The following is an 18,488-nucleotide window of genomic DNA, read 5'->3' on the forward strand; positions in this document are numbered from 1 at the left end:
CAGAAAGAACATTAGAATATAAAAAGAGGCCTGCTAGATCAGATCAAAGCTCCATCTACTGCAACGTTCTGCTTCCCACAGTGGCCAATCAGATGCCTCCAGGAAGCCTGCAAGCACAACATGATAGCCAATAACTGCCTCCAGTTGTTGGTCCTAGCTACTGTACATTACATTCACAATGTGGCTAGGAATCAAAATTTAGGTTTTTGTTAAATTAACTGGCAAAGAGGTGGGGATAATAGTCCACAGTATCACACTCTGCAAGAATTAGCATTGGATGGGAGGAAAGCTCTCGTTGCTCATAAACATTGTTAACATATTGTGTAGTTATGCCCTCGGAGGCCTGCCACTCTGCACCTACAGCTATCGTGACTAAGGGTGCTATTCAACTAGGTTTTACTCAGAGTACACCCAATGAACTGGCCAAACTGGGGTCACAAAGAGCCGGACACGACTGAACGACTAAACAACAACACCCAATGAAATTAAGGCAGGAACATTAATTTCAGTGAGTCTACTCTGTGTAAAATGTAGCTGGATACCATCCTAATGGTTCCCTGGGGCTTTCAGGATCTCATGGCAGGTGAAAATAGTGGATTTCCACATTCAGAGGCAAGAAATTTATGAGCCTGCTCTAAAATTGCCATAATTTCAACTATTTTCCTTTGTGAAGATGGGAAGTTAAGACTTGAACAGGGAGCATTCATTTAAAAGGGAAGAGAGATTAGTTAAGGGGTTTGAAGGAAGATATATGGAATTCTGATGTATCATGAAGGAGAGAACTCAGGAATGTAGTCATGTTGGAAGTCTAGATCAGGGATATGGGATGTTGTTGGATTTGGACTCCCACCAACTCCAGCCAATGTGACCAACTATCAGGAATTATGGGAATTGTAGCCCAGCAACATCTAGAGAGCCTTGAGTTTCTTATTCCTGGTCAAGTTTCATCCCTGCATTTTCTCCTGGCAGAAATCCCTTTTATATCTTTGAACCTACCTGGTTTGAAAGATGTTCCTGTTAGAGGCAGGAAAGAGAAGAGACAATGGGTGTTCCTAATAATTACTTAGTTAGGTGCAGGGCTTTTGAGCTCTCCCTGGTCCCTCTTCTGATGTGCCCAGTTGTGCAAGTTCAACCTCTCCTCCGGCATTTGTTTCTGGCCAGAGCCACTAATGTTTTGCTTTCTCCTTTTTTTCACCCCTGTATGTTTCCACAGGAATCCTCCGACAGCACAAACACCACCATAGAGGATGAGGACACGAAAGGTAACAGACTTGAGGGGTCAGTCAGAAGTTTCATGCCATATAAATCTGGCAAAGCAAACCCTGCACACTCCTGAGAATTTGTGTCCTTGAGAAGCCATATAGATGCAATTGGGAGAAATGCATTGGATAGGAGCATAATGACCTTCTTTTGCAAGGGAACAAATGCAGTCATTTACATATAGAGCAAAGCCTGCTCTAGATTTGAAAGGGCTTTGGGTAATTTGCCTTGATGGGTCCTCCTAGGCTGTGGTAGTGCCAGCAGCAGAGTGTGTGTGTGTGTGTGTGTGTGTGTGTGTGTGTGTGTGTGGAGGCACTGTAGGGGGGGAAATGGAGGCTCACAAACCCAGCTGTTGTGGAGGCATCAGCAACACCCCTGGGGTGCCAGGCCCTGATGCTGGCAATGACTGTGTGATTGATTTCCTGGGAGATACAGGACAAATGGTTCCCAGTTGATGTTGATACTGAGTCTTGTGAGAACTTTCTCTTACTTGAGCTGCGATAGGGAATCCAGGTTGCTTCCCCCCCCCCTCAGTGTAAAATAATACACTGAATGTTTCTGGCTTCACCTCTCCACTGGATCTCCTTAGTCCCTAGCCCCCCTCAAAGGGAGAATTTCTGGTTATGCCCTGGAGAGCAAATAAAATAAAAGGGATGGGAACCTATATCACTTTGGCAGAAGACAAGTTTTGCATACAGATGTTCCCAGGGCTCCATATCCAGTTGAATGATCTCAGCTGCTAGAGTTCTTGTTTTTGGATGTGTGATATACCTGGATCAGCAGAAAGGAGCTCCATGACTCTTTGAGCTGTCTGAAGGTAAAGCAAAAGATGCAGAGATTACATGGCACTCACCAGTCATCTTCGACTTAAAGTGTGCAGGAGTGAGCAAGTTGGGGGGGTGAGAGGAAAAATTATGTGTAGAACCTCATCCCACCCCCCAAAAAGAAAAGAAAAACACTGAGTTCCAGTATGAAACAATTAGAAAGTTAGTGGCTACCATAGGAACTCCTAGGGGCCGTGGGGACTTTGCCCCCCTAATAAAATATTTGAGAGGGTCACCCATTCAAACAGTGTGTGTGCACCAGGTCATCTGATCAGTTATGTGGGGTGGGACTTAACCTGGGCCCCCGCAATATTTTATTCAAGTTGGCACAGCTGGTGGCAAGTAATTTGTTATAAAAATAACTTTCAGAAGTAGCAGTGATATTACTCCTAATTAGAATAATAGAATCATGGAATCATAGAGTTGGAAGGGACCCCGAGGGTTCCAACGCCCTGCAATGCAGGAATCTCAATTACAGTAAAGCATCCATGACAGCTGGCCACCCTTCCTGTGTGGAAGTGAAGAAGAAACCAGGGCCAGTCAAACCATTAGGCTTATTGAGGTAGTCACCTCAGGCAGAAACTGATGTTTTGAGGCAGGGAGCAGCAGTGAGGTGCTGGAAGACAAAGCTCTAGGCCAAGCATCCCCAAACTTCGGCCCTCCAGATGTTTTGGACTACAATTCCCATCACCCCTGACCACTGGTCCTGTTAGATAGGGATCATGGGAGTTGTAGGCCAAAACATCTGGAGGGCCGCAGTTTGGGGATGCCTGCTCTAGGCACCATGAAACCTGCCCTGCCTTGGGCCCTCAGATACACTGCCCCTTTGCCAGTGTAGAAGTAAAATTTAACTGCCAGTCCAGGGAGCTTCTTACATTGAATTGTGGTGAGGGGTACCATCTTGTCATTTGTCTGAGGCAGCAAAATATCTTGGACATGACACAGACTAAGATGGCATCTGCCGTCTACAATTTTTATACCATACATGCCCAGGTGGGGTGTTTTTAATCGTATTTCTCTTTTCTCTTGGTTTAGTGTATTTATGTGGGGTTTGTTGTCTGTCCGTTGGGTTGTAAGTCACTTTGGGTTGCCCAGGGCAAGAGGAGGCTACTGACAAATTGGGAAATAATTCACATGCCTCTCAATTGATTTGCGGCCTTTTCAGTTGGTTAAATGTTTTTAATCTACCCAGTTAACTGGTTGAAAGTTTGCACAGCCCAAAATACAAGTCCTCAAGATACCTTTGCATTCTGAAGATTTGTTTTCTGTTGTTGTTGGGTTTGTTTTGTTTTGTTTTTTGCTGTAATTGAACCCAAAACTAGCATGAACAGTAGGGTTCCATTCTGGTGAACAGCAAATCTGGTAGATGATCTCAGGGTGATTTGCAGTAGATTGGTAGGACTTTCTCCCTCCTAGTTCTTTTACAGTGCTTACAGCAAAACAACTTCTCCCATCTAACACAGTCAGCTGAAATGAAGAAAACTAGACAGGAGTGGATTTTGCTGTGAAAGTAATGTAAGCTCAGTTCAGTTCAGGTACTGGAAACAAATTCCTAGGCTCCGAATGTGCTCAGAGTTTTTTCATTCTAAGTGTATGTCTTTTGCACATGGCTGTGATTTGACGATCTTGAAGTTTTACAAAGCGCAAAGTAGATCGAACAAGCCTGAAGTCTGCCTCATTCCTGCTTTGAGAATGCCACTGATGCAGTGTACAGTCAGAGACACATGTGTCCCAAGATCCCTTGCAGCATTATTGGTCAATAGCCTTCACTTTTTCAGACCCAGGAAACCATTTTGGATCCCAAAGCTTGAAAGCAACATGCAACACATGTAAATACATTCTACCACATATGCCCACTTTTCTCCATTGATTTTTAGGATGATCAGAGGCAAAGGAAGGCATTGTTGTTAATGGTTGTACAGTATAGAACAGGGTATTTATGCAAGTGCAATTTGCATTGAAAAAACCAAAATGCAAAAAAGAGACACTGCCTTTTGCTGAATGGCACACTTTACTCTCTTTCTCTCTGCATCTTTCTTTCATTTTAAAACGAAAACCAAACAGATTCTAGCCCCAGCCCCAGCTCCAGTATGCAGAATTGACTTTAGGTTGGGCAATACCCACTTCTAGGGTTTGGCCCACCTGTGGAAGACCCATGTTGTAGAAGAGGCTGGAACACATTTTTCACATTATGTAATGCAGTTCCATGAGTGCGTGTAAGCAAAATGTGTAAGTTTGGCCATGGGAGGCAGAGCAAATATTGATGCTGATGTTTATTGTTACTCTTTGGTGGGGTTACAGAGTATTGTAAAGAGAGCTAACTCAAGTGTTCCCTGTTACTCTGGATACTTTTGTCTTGGAAGCAACAGGAAGTTGGGTTTGTTCTGTTCGGGGCTGGGTAATGGGTGTGTGGGCTTTGTAATCCTATGCATGTATGCCCAGAAGTAAATCCCACTGAGTTCAGTAGGAGGTCCTTCCATGTGCGCCTTTGTACCTAAACTGTTTTGAAGGATATCCTTTTAAAGTTGTTATAGTGCATCTCTTGGGTCCTAAAAAACACTCCCGGTAGTGGGGAGGGGACTTGTTTTCTTTTGACTGGCGGGGGACATTAATTAAATAAGTGCTGCACACAGTTTTTGTAACAGGTTGCATCTAATTCTCTCGGCAACATTACCTGGGAGTAGGTCGACCAGACTGGTCTTGTATTTTCTATAAGAGTGACTTTAAAGACTTGAGCTGCCTCCACTTTCAAGTTGACAACTGGCTTAGTGGTGCTGGAAAGAGTGGAATGCAAACAACCTTGTAGTCTAGCACATGAGTGGGCAGACGTTAGATCAGGAGCTTACTGATAGATCACTATGTGTTTTGCAGTAGATGAGCAATGACTGTATGGCTCACAATTATTTAACAAAAGCAACAATGAAAAAGGCTCCTCCCACCCCCACCCCAAAAAAACCATTAGGCTACTTGTGGGAGGAAAATATACAAATCCTTGTGAACCCACACGTGTGGATGAACAACAAAAGAATTGGCTGGGTTCCTGGATTCAAAATGTGGAGCTAACACAAGAGAGCCCCAGTAGCAGAGTTTTAAACTCACAAAAATCAGCAGCACAGTGTAACATTAGGAATATAGGTTGTTAGACTTTCCTTACCCCGTTTACAACACTCCCCTCTTTCTACCCCTTTTGCAAGGAACAGACCACTCACTGCTAAGCAAGTTTAAAAAGATTTACTTACAGATTCATAGATCTGATACATGTGTTGTTCCATGCGGCTGCGAGGAGAAATACAGGTAGAATACGCCAGTGTATAAAGTGCAGAATATAGTTCCAGAATATTGCTCTGGAGTTAGCAAACATGTCTTTCTTTGTTACATGGTGCACTGGGGCAGGGGGGGGCGGGAAGGAAGAGGAAAGAAGCTTTACTTCCTCTGAGGGGTGTGACGTAACTGAGTCTATCTAGCAGCAAACTCTGTAGCCCTTTGTGCACTAACTAGCAGGCATGGTGTTTGACTCCAATCTCCTACACTGCTGAGGTGAAGAAAGCTTTGAGGTGCAGAACAGGAGAGTGTTTTTATGTGTGAGGACTGCAAACTCAGTTTTCGTACTGAAAAAAATTCTGGGCTGAGCTTGTGCTTAGAGGCACACTGCTCCTTAATTCTAAGGGTATGTTTCCACACTCCACCATCCAAAGCCGCCATTTTGCACCTGGTTCTCAATGGCGGACCTTCATATGCTAGTAAAAAAAACCACACACCAAGCAGATTACAGAAAATTGAATTTGCCCACCCAATTTGGCACTCACACCAGGCCGCAAGAATGTTGCAAAAAGTGGCACGAGGATAGAGTTGTATGCTATGAGCATCTCTCTTGAATATGCAATGTTCTGAAGATACAACTTTGGCCCTGCTCAAAGGAGGCCAAGCTGGGAGGTCAAGTGAGGGGGGATGGAGACCTTTAGAGTAACAAGTTGGGGTAAAGGATTGACAGAGAACAAACCAACTGAAGCAAATAGATAGTGGAAATCCTCTAGTTAGTTGGTGCCCTGCCTCCTCTGTGTGTTTTTCTCCTCATTTATATTCCGTTTTGCCATCCTCTTCTCTTTCTCTGCCGATGTATATTTTGCTTTCCCATTCTCTCTTTTCTCCCATCAGAGCTGCCACTTTTCTTTGGAACTTTTTGTTTTTCGCTTTATGGTGTTTGTTTTTCCTTTCCCCCCCCCTCCCTCTCTTTTTTCCTCTCTTACCCATTCACATCAGTTAAGGCTGCTGATAATGAGCTTGTAAAAAGCCAGTTGAATCCAGGATCTGTCCCTGAACTTCCTCCCAGTCTGCAGACTTCTCCGATGCCATCTGCCGCTGCTGCTGTTGCTGCTGCTTGTAAGTCACAAAGTCCCTGTGCTCCTTTCCCCAGCTTTCCACTCAACTGTGGTTGACCTGTCAGTAAATGCCCCGAGACCTTTAGTCATAGGTCCTGTTCAGATGTAATTTTAAGCCATGATTTTAAGTGAACCTGCATGAGCCTCAGGCTTACACACACACACACACACTCTCTCTCTCCTTGTCTTTCACACACCAGAGGGAGGAGATTGAAAGCATCAGTTCTGGATTTAAAACTAATTGTAGCTACCAGTGATGCTGCAGCTCAGGAAACTATGGTTGTTGTTTTAAAAAAACAACTGTGATTTGAGAACAAGCCAGGATCTGAAACTGGTTCATAGTGTAAATCGTAGTGTAAATAAACCCTAGTTTCATCTGAATTCAGATGCCATGGGGGACTAAGGTTAGTTTAAAATTGAAAGTGGAAAGGTTTGATATTTTCCTCTAGCATGCAGAAGAAGTTGGGGTGTGCGTGAGCCTGAGGCATTTGCGGACACTATCACATAGTGGGAACCAGTGGTTTCCCACAACATCTGAACAAATCATAGGTCTGTCTGTTCTGACAGTGTGGATAAACATTTAGTAAGTCTATGAAACTAGTAGCTATAAATAAATGTAAATATAACAACACAATTTGTGTGTTTGTTGGGGAGGGGGTGCTAGATCGTAGCTGATGGACACCCTTTCCACCTAATGTTTCCATTTCCTAACCCATGTTCCCGGGTTTGTTCATTCTTCTGTTCTTGTTCCATTATACTTGGTTTCTCTTCCTTCTCTACCTCCCTGCCTTTTCTGTCCTGTCTTTTCTGTCCTGTCTCAGTACCCAAGCTGACTGATGTATTAGGCATGGTGAAAAAGGGATCAGGGGCCCCAGAAGCTGAAGAGTCAAAGACTTTGGTCTCTCCACCCTGCATATCTCCAGCTGTTGCAAACCCTCTACCTCCCCAGTGTAAGTAGCAAGACGGTCTGGGTTTGCAGCACTGAGGGGGTTAATTTGGCACAAAATCCCAGAGGGCCTTCATGGTCTCCATAGAATAGGATTGCCCATATTTCAAAAGTAAAAACCAGGACACACGAACGGTTGTTGAGTTTTTTCAGACAACCCTCAAAGTTGCTGAGCTTTTTATAGTAAAAGCCACAAGAGATTGGAGCTTTTGAAGGTATTTTTGGTACATTTTAACCCCCATTGCCGGTTTTCCAGGACATTTGCCTAATTTCCGAAAAATAATCCAGGATGCCATTTTTTGGAGGTGAATTCCAGGACATGTCCTGGAAAATCAGGATGTATGGCAGCCCTGCCGTGGAAGCCTTTCATTAGTTAAACACAACTTGGAATGAAAATACAGTGGTGCCTCGCTTAACGAATGCCCTGCTTAACGAAATTTCCGCTTAACGAAAGGATTTTTCGAGCGGAGGTTGCCTCGCTAGACGAATGCGTTTTACGAAAAATTCGTCTAGCGAATCGCGGTTTCCCATAGGAATGCATTGAAATTCAATTAATGCGTTCCTATGGGCAAAAAAAAATTCCAAAAAAAATTCAATGCATTCCTATGGGATTCGCTAGACGAATTTTTCGCTATAAGAAAAGACCCGTGGAACGAATTAATTTCGTCTAGCGAGGCACCACTGTACTTTCAAATTTCTTTCTTTCTTTTTTACAAATATAATATATATATATATATCTCCTGTCCTTTTTTTCACCCTGGAACACAAAGTGCATGCCTGGGGTCCTCAGGAGTTTCCTCATCCAGGCACTTTAGCAGGGTGGTGGGCTTCAAGTGCCATCAGACCATGGCCCGGCAATGATAAGGCTACATATCTCCCTCTGGGATGTCCCATTGATGCGGGGGCCACCACTGAAAAGGACTTGCTTCAGTGTCGAGGGAACAGAGAAGAAACATAACAATGTATGATCCATGGTCTGCTCTGTTTTACTGTTTCTGCTAACGCTGGGTCTTCACACAGCCGGGTTGGAATGGCCATAGAGAAGGCATATTAGGGATCCCTCTTTTTTTTGGAAAAACTAACATGGGTCTTTGCTCCCACACAAAATATTTGAGGAGACCATTGAGCAAATGAAGCTCCAAATTTGTGAATACTAGAAGGAACCCCAAAGCCTTCCTTGCATGCTGTCTTACTTCGATTCCATTCTCTAGCATGGCTTTCTGGTACTTTTCTTTTCATTTTAAAATTGGGCTTCTTTCCCTGTCTCGCCCTCTCTGCTCCCATCTGTTCCTCTCAGCTGCAAAGCTTTCTGATGTATTAGGCATGGTGAAACGGGGCTCTGGGCCACCAGAAGCAGAAGAAGCAAAGCCTTCCATCACTTTGCCCTTCCCTCCTTCTGTTGTTGCAAATCCTGTTCCTCTCCAGTGTAAGTAGCATGCGGCACCAGGGACTGCTGAACAGAACTGCTGCTGAGGAGTCTCTGTAGCTTTTCTAGCCATAAAGTTAAGGCCTATAATCAGTGTTGCAGGGCCCCTTCCTCATCCTGAGTTTTGTGCTGCCTAAGGGGTTGATGGGAGTTGTAGTCCAAACCATCTGAAAGGCACCAGGTTGCAGAAGGGCTGTGTAGGCAATTAGAAAAGAGGACTGTGGTGTTAACACATGGTTGTATCAGCCTTCATACCCTGAATAAGCAACTCCATATTTACATAACTGAGAATCTCAACATTATTTTGCTCTTACATTTTTGCTTTCTAATCCAAGTCATTATTGGGATAATCTGGGTAATCCCAAATAATTCTGTACTCTGGTTGTCCCATCATTCTGGCCAAGGCAACATTTCCCCCCGTGATGGCAGAGAAAAAAGAACCAACAGCCCCTGAGTAATCAAGGGATCTTTAGTGTCTCATGAACTTTATGAACAAATGTAGACATAGAAGCAAGCGAAGACACATCCTCACTACATGAAAAGTCCCCCAGCAGATTCCTTTCTCTGCGCTCCCTCCTCCTTGTTCTTTATTGCATATTCACCACCACCCCCATTATTTTTCTGTTTAGTTTTCTCATCTTTCTCTCCCTCCTCCCACCCTAGCTGCCAAACTGTCTGATGTATTAGGCATGGTGAAAAAGGGGTCTGGGCCTCCAGGGGCTGAAGAATCAAAGCCTTCCATCCCTCTGCCTAGCCCATCTCCAGGGGCTGCAAATCCTCTTCCTTTCCAGTGTAAGTAGCAGGTATCGCCTGCATGGAGCTGGAGTATCGCAAGCACCCTGTAGAATCCTTGTGGGTTTCCCCCTCTTTTTGTTTTTCCTTGGGGAAAAAAGGCCTTGCACTTTGAACAGGGGCAGTTTCGCTGGGTGATGCAGTACAAGGGCTTAGCTGCACCATCAATGAATAAGGACTCAGCTACATTAGTAAAGAAACAACGATTTGAATGCACTATAAGCATACAGCAACATATGGCGGCAGAGAGCAGGAAATTTTTACAGGTGTTTTTCCATAGAGTTTATTTTATTTTATTTTGTTATAACGATTTAATTTCCTACTTATTTATAGCGTTCCCCCCCCCCCCTGTGTGTAGATCCAGCTTAAGAATGGTTGCTTCAGAGCTAGTTGAGTCTGGATTGTTGCCCTGGATAAATTATGCTCATATGCGCAGGCAGCAGAGAACCCCAGAGTGATGTGCCCACTCTATACCTCAAGTGGAAATAGCCTTAAATGGATTAGATTGGGGCGGGGGACTTTTTTCAGTCCAAGCATCTTCATTCCCTTCTGGGAACCACGTGCCAATGGTGGGTTGGGCCAGAAGCAAAAGTGGGCAAACCAACGAGTGTGGATTTTGCCCTTCTCCATTAGTTTCTACATGCACACCCCTCTCTATCCTCCATCCAGGCAAGCAAGAAGCATTATCAGAATTCAGGGACACATTCCAGCCACATGAAAAACACCCAAGGAGGGTGCAATTGGTGGCTGCTGAGTTCTACCCCAAAGGGGGCAAATAGCTTTATTATAAATTATTATAAGGTCTGATCTCAAAAACGCTACCACTCCAGCCTGTTTGTATGCTTATACTTTATGCAAATCCCCTCTCTTCCCTCCATCTCATTTGTAGTCTGGAGCAGTCTAATTCAGGACTAGTTTTACCATGTAATGGGCAGGTTGTTGAGACTAAGCCTGAGTTATTTCTCTCCTATCTACTCAGTTTTAAAAGTTGAGGGGCTATTTGCACTGAATGTAATTCTAGGAAGAATATTGCTTGCACTGTTACTAGGTTATGGAATGGTGTAAAGGGACTCCAATCCTGTCAAGTTCTCCTCCTTGACCCAATTCTCTTTGCCTGTTTTCTAGTCCTTTCCTCCTTGCTTTCATTTCTTTCTGCTTGTTGCCTTTTGTGTGTTGTTTTTTTCTCACCTCTCCCTCCTCTCATCTCTTCCACCCCAGCTGCAAAACTCTGTGATGTATTAGGCATGGTGAAAAAGGGCTCTGGGCTTCCTGAAGGCGAAGAGCCAAAGTCCTCCATCACCCTTCCATGCCCACCTTCAGGTGCTGCCAGCCCTCTTCCTCCCCAGTGTAAGTAGTGTGGTGTCACTGGGATTTCTTGTCCCTGGACTGGTGCAGGCCATGTAGCAGTCTAGTGTGGCAGCTGGCACTGCTTTGACTCTAATGTGCGTGCTCTACAGCTCATGTAGCACAATACGTCTCAGGGGCTTTTCCCCTAGCTTTTTTTATTCCTAGAACCATAGAGTTGGATGAGGATTAGTTGGTCATCTGGAGCAGGAAAGGGGAGCCTATGCTCCCCCCAATACTACTGGACTACAAGTTCCATAACCCCTGACCATTTGCTATGCTGACAGGGGTTGATGGGAACTCAAATCCAACATTTGGAGTACCACGTGTTCTCCATTCCTGATCTAGAGCAGCCCGCTGCTCATTAAAGGCAACCAAAAGCTAGAGAATCCTCAACAGATGCTGGTCTGTTTGAAGATGCCTATCACAGCAGAATTCACTATCCCTCTAGTTAATTTATTCCATTGTTGAACTGCTCTCACCTGTTGAGAAGTTTCTGCTAATGTCCAGTTGAAATCTGTTCTCCTGCAACTGAACCCCTTAGGTCTAGTCCAGGCATCCCCAAACTGTGGCCCTCCAGATGTTTTGGCCTACAACTCCCATGATCCCTAGCCAACAGGACCAGTGGTTAGGGATGATGGGAATTGTAGTCCAAAACATCTGGAGGGCCGAAGTTTGGGGGTGCCTGGTCTAGTCCTGCCTTCTGGGGCAGCAGAGAATAAGTATTTGCCCTTTTCTGTGTGACAGCCCTTCCAAGTATTTGAAGAGTGCTATCTTGGAAGAACTGACTTTACCTGCTTTTACTGAATGCTCTTGGCTCCCCCTGACCATGTGGAGGCTATGCACAAGCTCAGACCACCTTACAAAAATCTTGCAGCAAGCTCTGTACAAAGAGCTTGCAGATTCGGTTTGTTCTATGCAAATAAAGTGTGATACACAACAAGGTTCTCACCTTACCAATCATGGCTGGTTTCAGCAAAACAAAGAATGGTCCCTAATTCAGACATAATTCTAGGCCAGGGATTATGGTTGCACGGAGAGGAGCAAAACAGATAGCTGTGTTCACAGTAAACCACAAAATAATGTGAGCTACTCTTTAGAAGGTGCCATTGCCTTCTTCGTTGGTTAGACTACAATAGGAGACACTGTTCACCTTGAATTCTTTCTTAGTCGCCCTCCTTTATCTGATCCCTTTCTTTCCCTTGTTTTTCTAGTCCTTCTCCACTCTCCCATTCATTCTTGTTTTATTATTATTCTCTCCGTGCCTTCTTTCATCTGTCTCACACCAGCTGCCAAGTTGTCTGATATTCTAAGCATGGTGAAACGGGGCTCTGGAGCCCCAGAAGCTGAGGGGCCACAGCCAGCTGTCACCCAGCTTTTCCCAATTCCACTCATCCCAAATCCTCTGCCTTCGGATCGTAAGTAGCATGGTTTCGTGGCCTGCAGCTGTGAGCCCCACTTGGTTCTGTTCAGACCCCAGGGAAGATTCTGTTCTCTTTATTACACACTAGGTGTGAAATTAAATAGCCTAATGGGTATTGCTGCATGGCTTCACATGAAAACACTTCGCTTCAGTGGGCGAATAGCTACACTTGTGTGAATGCAGGCTAACATAGAAAGTGCATTAAGTGCATGGCACAAGCTGAAAATCAAGGTTGCATTGTGGGAGAAGCATTGTGTTTAAAGCCTGGGACATTGCAGATACTGATTTACGATGCTCTTGCTGTGTGTTTAAACAAATATGGGCATGGGACTGGGCATTTCCCCTCTATCTTTCCTCCCAGAGGTCCAAACACTGCAGTTGTTCTCCTCTCCATCCAGTTGGAGGCATGTTGTTTAAAGAAAAGTTCAGGCTAGAGCGGGCATCCCCAAACTGCGGCCCTCCAGATGTTTTGGCCTACAACTCCCATGATCCCTAGCTAACAGGACCAGTGGTCGGGGAAGATGGGAATTGTAGTCCAAAACATCTGGAGGGCCGAAGTTTGGGGATGCCTGGGCTAGAGGGTACACTAGGGAGCACATTCTACTTCCTCCTTAAAGCTAGTCTGTCTTCTGCCTCAAGGGGATAGTCGCAGGTTCAGTCACAGTCACAGTCCTGATAAATATGGGAATCAAACTGGGTAGTGTGAGGTCTTAGTTTAAGACCACTAGTAAAGCCATGTGGCGATTGGGAAAAGCCAAATGAAAGCCATACTTTGGGAATTGTGTGGTCTGATATTCTGATCTTAGGCCTGTTCTCCTGTTCTCTGGCTATGTTAGCACATAGTGCTAAAACATGGTTTAGCATCACGAAGATGAGCTGCAGCAAGCCTCAGGCTCGCACGTCCCCCCCCTTCACCTGGGCTGGATTATGGCAAATGAATTACGTTTTCAAGGGTGGAATTCAGTTATAACGGAACACTTGAATGGCTCCCATAATGCATGTTTTCTCAGAAGTCTCATTTAGGGCTGGGTGATATCTGCTTTCCAACATCGTAATATACCGCCAGCTAATACAGGATTACGGTATAATATGGCATAAACTACATGATATGACAGTATACTAAGATGTCAGGAAGTTGGTGGGGAGGAAGAAGGCAGTTGCTAGCCATGTAGACAATTAGCGCTCACCGGGTGCAGCTTCTGCCTCTTCCGGTTGAGGCTGGGCGAGCAAAGTGGCTGCCTCCTCCAGCTCCCGCCCACCCGTGCTAAGGCGCCTAAGGCAGCCCCACAAAATGTTCTGTTTGCGCGGCCGGCCCACCCGCCTATAATAGCAGTGAACAAAAAAAATCAACAAGAAAATTATATTCGTTTAAAAAAGTATACAAACTGCATTACCAGAAATAGGTTCTGGCTGATCAGGTCTTATCCAAAGTAGCACACCTACAGAGGATGTTTTGTTCTTGCTGCTGTAGCATCAAGCGCTGAAAATGCACAGCTTTTTTTTGCTGCACCTAGTAGCAGCTGCAGGGGAGATGCAGAAAAAGTGGCTTCTTTTCTCCACGGGATTGTGAGTCACAAGGTCGCATGCCATCTCTCTCTCCGGCCTGAACTTTCTTTCCCCTGCTGAAAACCTGGGAGTCCCTGGCAGCGGTGTTGGTTTACAGGGATGAATAACAGCTTGGCACATTTGCAGCTGGAGGGAGACACCAGCAAACGTGAGCTGAGATGCCACACCATTAGTGCTAGGACAGGGCATTAGGGAGAGCACTCATTTCAAAGCAGAAGCAGGCATGACTGGCAAGCTCACAGGTAAGAACCCCCCCCCCCCCCGGGAGACTAGGTTTATCTTCAAGGAGGAATGTGTAGCTGGATAGGGTCAGGATAGTACTGTCTTTCATTGCTTGCTGGTTTCTTTAAGGCTTAGTGCATATTTTCAACCTGGGCTAGTCTTACCATTAGGGCAGCTGATTTTTTACTGCCAGGCAGTGGCGCTTGTGAGATGTTCTGCCTCAGCTGCCAAAATAACTTGGCTGGCCTTGAGGACCATCCAACTTGATGAGAGGTGGGGGGGCAGCATTTCTGCTCCATTTCATCCAGTAAAATAGTTTCAACAAAATATTTGTGATCACTTCACGTGAATGAATTGTCCATTTACATGTTTTGCTTTAAACTGTGCTTCTCTAGAATAGGAGTTCTCCTCCCTCTTTCCCAGAGCCACCCTGTGCATGTCTACTTGGAAGTAAGTCCCTCTGTGTTGAATACAGCTTCCTCCCAGATAAATGTGCACAGAATTGCAAGCTAAATTCATTTTTCTGTGGGGATGAATCATTCTAATCCATACATTGGTGATTATGGGTGCAAAAGTGGGCAGGATAGGATATGGTTTTACTATGGAGGGGGAAAGCACTGTTTCATACATGCACATTTTTATGGAATACAGAGGGATGCAAACAAACAGACAATACAGAGGGATGCAAACAAACGTAATTTTATTAATCTAGATTTTCAAGATACCCTACAAAAGAGAACCATAAAACAAATATAGAACAGATCAAAAATATCAGAAGCAAAAGCAACAGTAAAAATACAAAAAGCAGTAGATATAAAATCAGGTAACATCATGGGCAATCTTTTTTTATGTCTAAAAGGTAGCCACATTTTAAGGAAGTTCATTAGTGAGAGGAGCAGTCTGTCATGCTTTGAACATAGTGGGGGCAATTTTGCAGTTGCAATTAATAGATTAACCCCAAAGTCTGTATAATTACTCCACCGGGTTTGTGCCTAGAATATATTATGGGACGTCTGTTAGATGATTCATTACTTTTTCTTTTCTTTTAAAAAGGTAAATGCAGCTGAGGGGAGCAAGTCAGAATGGGACTCCAATGCTGGGGGAAGGGAAGGGTTAAGCTTTCCCCTTTGCAGCTTTCTCCAGGTTTAAACCCCCCCCCCTTTAAAAAGCAACTCTATTTGCCCTATGGAAACCTATATAGTCAGTTGTGGGAAAGGGCCTGCTCTCATTTCTCACTATAGTGTTATATATTCAGTGATGCCTTTGCAGAAAGTGCTCCTGCAAGTTGGGACACCAGATTTTTGCTGGCACCTCTTATAAGCACGTATCAGCTGCTTGTGAGAGTTGATTTACTATTCAGAAAAGAATGGGGTATGGGGTATGGTGAAGAGGGCTGCAATAGGGGTGTGTGTGTGTGTGTGTGTGTGTGTGTGTGTGTGTGTTTGTGTGTTTGCACATGCACATGTGAGTGGAGCAAAAACCAGGTGCCCAGGTGTAAGTACTTTCCACTATGGCAGATCCACCATTGGACACGACCCAAACATAACAGATTTACTTTAAAGCCAAACCACTTAGAAGCTTGTTTCATGTTCCCTGAAAGAATCCCCTCAATAAATGCGCAGTATAAGCATGGACGTACAAGTAGCCCCTGCATGCCTAAGAATCAGGAGTGTTCACAAAGCAAAGGATCGGCCCAAGTAAACTCAAATATTCAAGAACAACTAACTGATACCTTCCCATTTGCTCATTTGCATGCATATCATCTTCTGTCATGCACACGTTTGAGAAACATGAGCTAAAGATTAACATTAGCTCAGGCGGGGGAATCGTCCTGAGCCACCTTGGGTAAAAGTGGCAAGTTTGCCTTTGTACTATGCCTGTGGGGGAGAGGAACCCAGATCAAAGGCAAGACTATGTCGGTAGATGAAATTTAAAATGAACAAGAGAGGAGGATGTCAGCAGTATAATTATACCTTGAAAGAGAGGCATTTAGGGGACCAATAACACAGAGGCCTGGTCCATGAGCTTTCTTGGATCAGTTTTGCTGCAAGCTGGGGAAACACAGGAGATCTAGGGTGAGTCAGAAGAGTTGTGTGAAGATGGAAGTTTGATTGAAGCATTCGATTCTAAAGCATTTACGTGCTTTAGAAAAGGGAGTCAAGCGTCTGTTTCCGCAGACCATTAACATGCTTGGCAAGCCATCTTTGTAGCTTGAGATTCTCCAGGTCTGCTAGTCTTCCTATGCAGCTCTCCTTTGTAATTCCTTGCCCAGTCATACATATGGGTTCTACACCTATTCAAACTTTCTAGAGGCTAGAATTTAGAAGGGCTTCCCACCTCCACCCTCATGGGTGCCCACTTCCCAACTTCCCACTCAGTTCTGTTAATGGGAGTCTAGGATCCAAGTGGGTGAGGATTGGGGGTTACGTCAGGCACAGCAGGCGCGAGTGGAATGGATTCTCCAGGCCCCAGGAGGGCACAAGTTTCCAAATACTTCTGCTCCCAAGAGATGGCCTTGGCCAGGCCACTGACACCATCTCTGCCACTTGGGTACTGCATTATTCATAGAGCTTGCTCTAACTGGGTCGCTTGGGTGCCTTGCAAATTCCTGCATCTCTCCAGATCTCCTCCTATATGTTCTGGTTACAGAGGTACTTGGCGGTTTTAGTCTGCATCATTGTGGGAGAATCGTGGGCAGTTTCAGGACGGAAGGAAAGTAATACTTTTGCTGTAGCGTGTTTGCGGTGAATAAGGGATGTAATATTGCCCTGCTGAAAGCTATCAGTATTTTCTGGTTTCCTAAGAGTGAGCCTAGATCTGCACTGTGTCACTCTTTCTTACCACATGTGCTTGGCCATTTGCATTCTGTTCTTTCAACGTATGGTACTCTGCATATGTCATGTAAGCCACCTTACAAGATCTCACCAGAACAAAGGAAAGGAGACTTAAGGCTGTTAGTTTTCTGCTAGGGCCTTGGGACCTACAGGGAATCTACTCTCACTGACGTTGTGTATGTCTCCTCTTCCTTCCTTCTCCTCTCTCTCTCTCTTCGGATCTTTCCTCCACTTGTAGCCCGCAAGCAGGAAATCATAAAGATTACAGAGCAGCTGATTGAGGCTGTGAACAATGGGGACTTCGAGGCATATGCGTAAGTAGACGGGATGTTGGGTCTCACTAAAATACTGGGCTCAGAACCCAGTTTTACATGTCTTTGCATTCATTAATGTATACAGGGCCCTTCATCTGCAAATTTCATCTGGTCACTATGCCACTTGTTATTTTAAATCAGGGGTGGGGGAACCTAGAATCAAAGAATCATAGAGTTGGAAGGGTCCTCTAGGATCATCTAGTCCAACCTCCTGCATTGCAGGAATGTGATGCTTGAACTCACAACCCTGAGATTAAATCTCTACCACCTGTGCTATCCCAGAGCTACCTGTAGACTTCCAAATGTTGCCACAGGAGGAAGTGCCATATATTTCATGCCCCCACCAGGAATCTTTAGGGGGGGGGTGGAGTTTGCCGACTGGTTTTTGAACAGGTCTGTCTTCTTCATGCAAAATAAAGGTAGCTGTAGATTTTAAGGTGAGGTTCTCCCATTCATTACCCAATAGCCATAGGAAACACATTTGTGAGAACATCGCATTTTCTCTGAATAATGGCAGTTGGGCTTGTCCTGGGGGATATGTTCCTCTCACTCTTGTCATTCAGGAATATGATTAGCCATTATCTCACTGTGTCAACCAGTGATGCTCCCGATAAATAGCCTCATTTATTTTACATTTTACACTTATATCTTGTCTTTCTTCCACCATGGAACCCAAAGGAGCTGTGCTACATGTGGTCCCCAGGCAGTCTCCCCCATCCAGGCACTGACCAGACCCGGATTAGCTTAGCTTCAGCAAGGTGGTGGCCTCGTGTGACTTTAGCCCATATCCTGGGGCTAAATGAGGACGCTCTCCAACAAATTTCACTTGTAGTTACTGCCTTTTTAAAACCTCCCTCACAATTGCCTTTATACCTGCCTCGCTGAACCACTCTGTGACTGGCATAGCCAAACAGTCTCATCTACATAGGAGTTAATGTTCGTAAAACTCTCTTGATTATTCCTTGTTGGGCTTCTGACTTTTCCTAATTGGAGTTTGAGTATCATAAGTCACTTGGATTGGTGACTTTCTGCACATTGATAAAATTGGTTCAGGTTTGAGTGGACCCAATCTAAAGGCACAAATTAGCCACCACTTCAAAGGATCTTGAGCTACAATCATATGAGCAAAGAGCAACTCAGCAGTACCTATTTTACTGT

General features: G+C 44.7%; 1 protein-coding gene across 30 annotated transcripts in view; it reads left to right on the plus strand.

The window, feature by feature from the left end:
* Positions 1–18,488, plus strand: part of CAMK2B (calcium/calmodulin dependent protein kinase II beta) — a 206,198-nt gene that overhangs the window by 170,387 nt on the left and 17,323 nt on the right. For 15 of the 30 annotated variants that reach the window (XM_088657951.1, XM_088657949.1, XM_060283084.2 and 12 more), the window contains 2 exons: positions 1,214–1,262; positions 17,255–17,330. In XM_088657951.1, the coding sequence (XP_088514077.1) occupies positions 1,214–1,262; positions 17,255–17,330 (125 nt within the window). Of the gene's footprint in view, positions 1–1,213; positions 1,263–6,344; positions 6,465–7,284; positions 7,414–8,706; positions 8,836–9,498; positions 9,628–10,845; positions 10,975–12,260; positions 12,390–17,254; positions 17,331–18,488 lie in introns of all 30 variants that reach the window. The other 15 variants (XM_088657937.1, XM_088657939.1, XM_035139077.3 and 12 more) reach the window with 2 other exon arrangements.

The sequence above is a fragment of the Zootoca vivipara genome, chromosome 14 (assembly GCF_965207765.1).
Source record: "Zootoca vivipara chromosome 14, rZooViv2.hap1.1, whole genome shotgun sequence".
Lineage (NCBI taxonomy): Eukaryota > Metazoa > Chordata > Lepidosauria > Squamata > Lacertidae > Zootoca > Zootoca vivipara.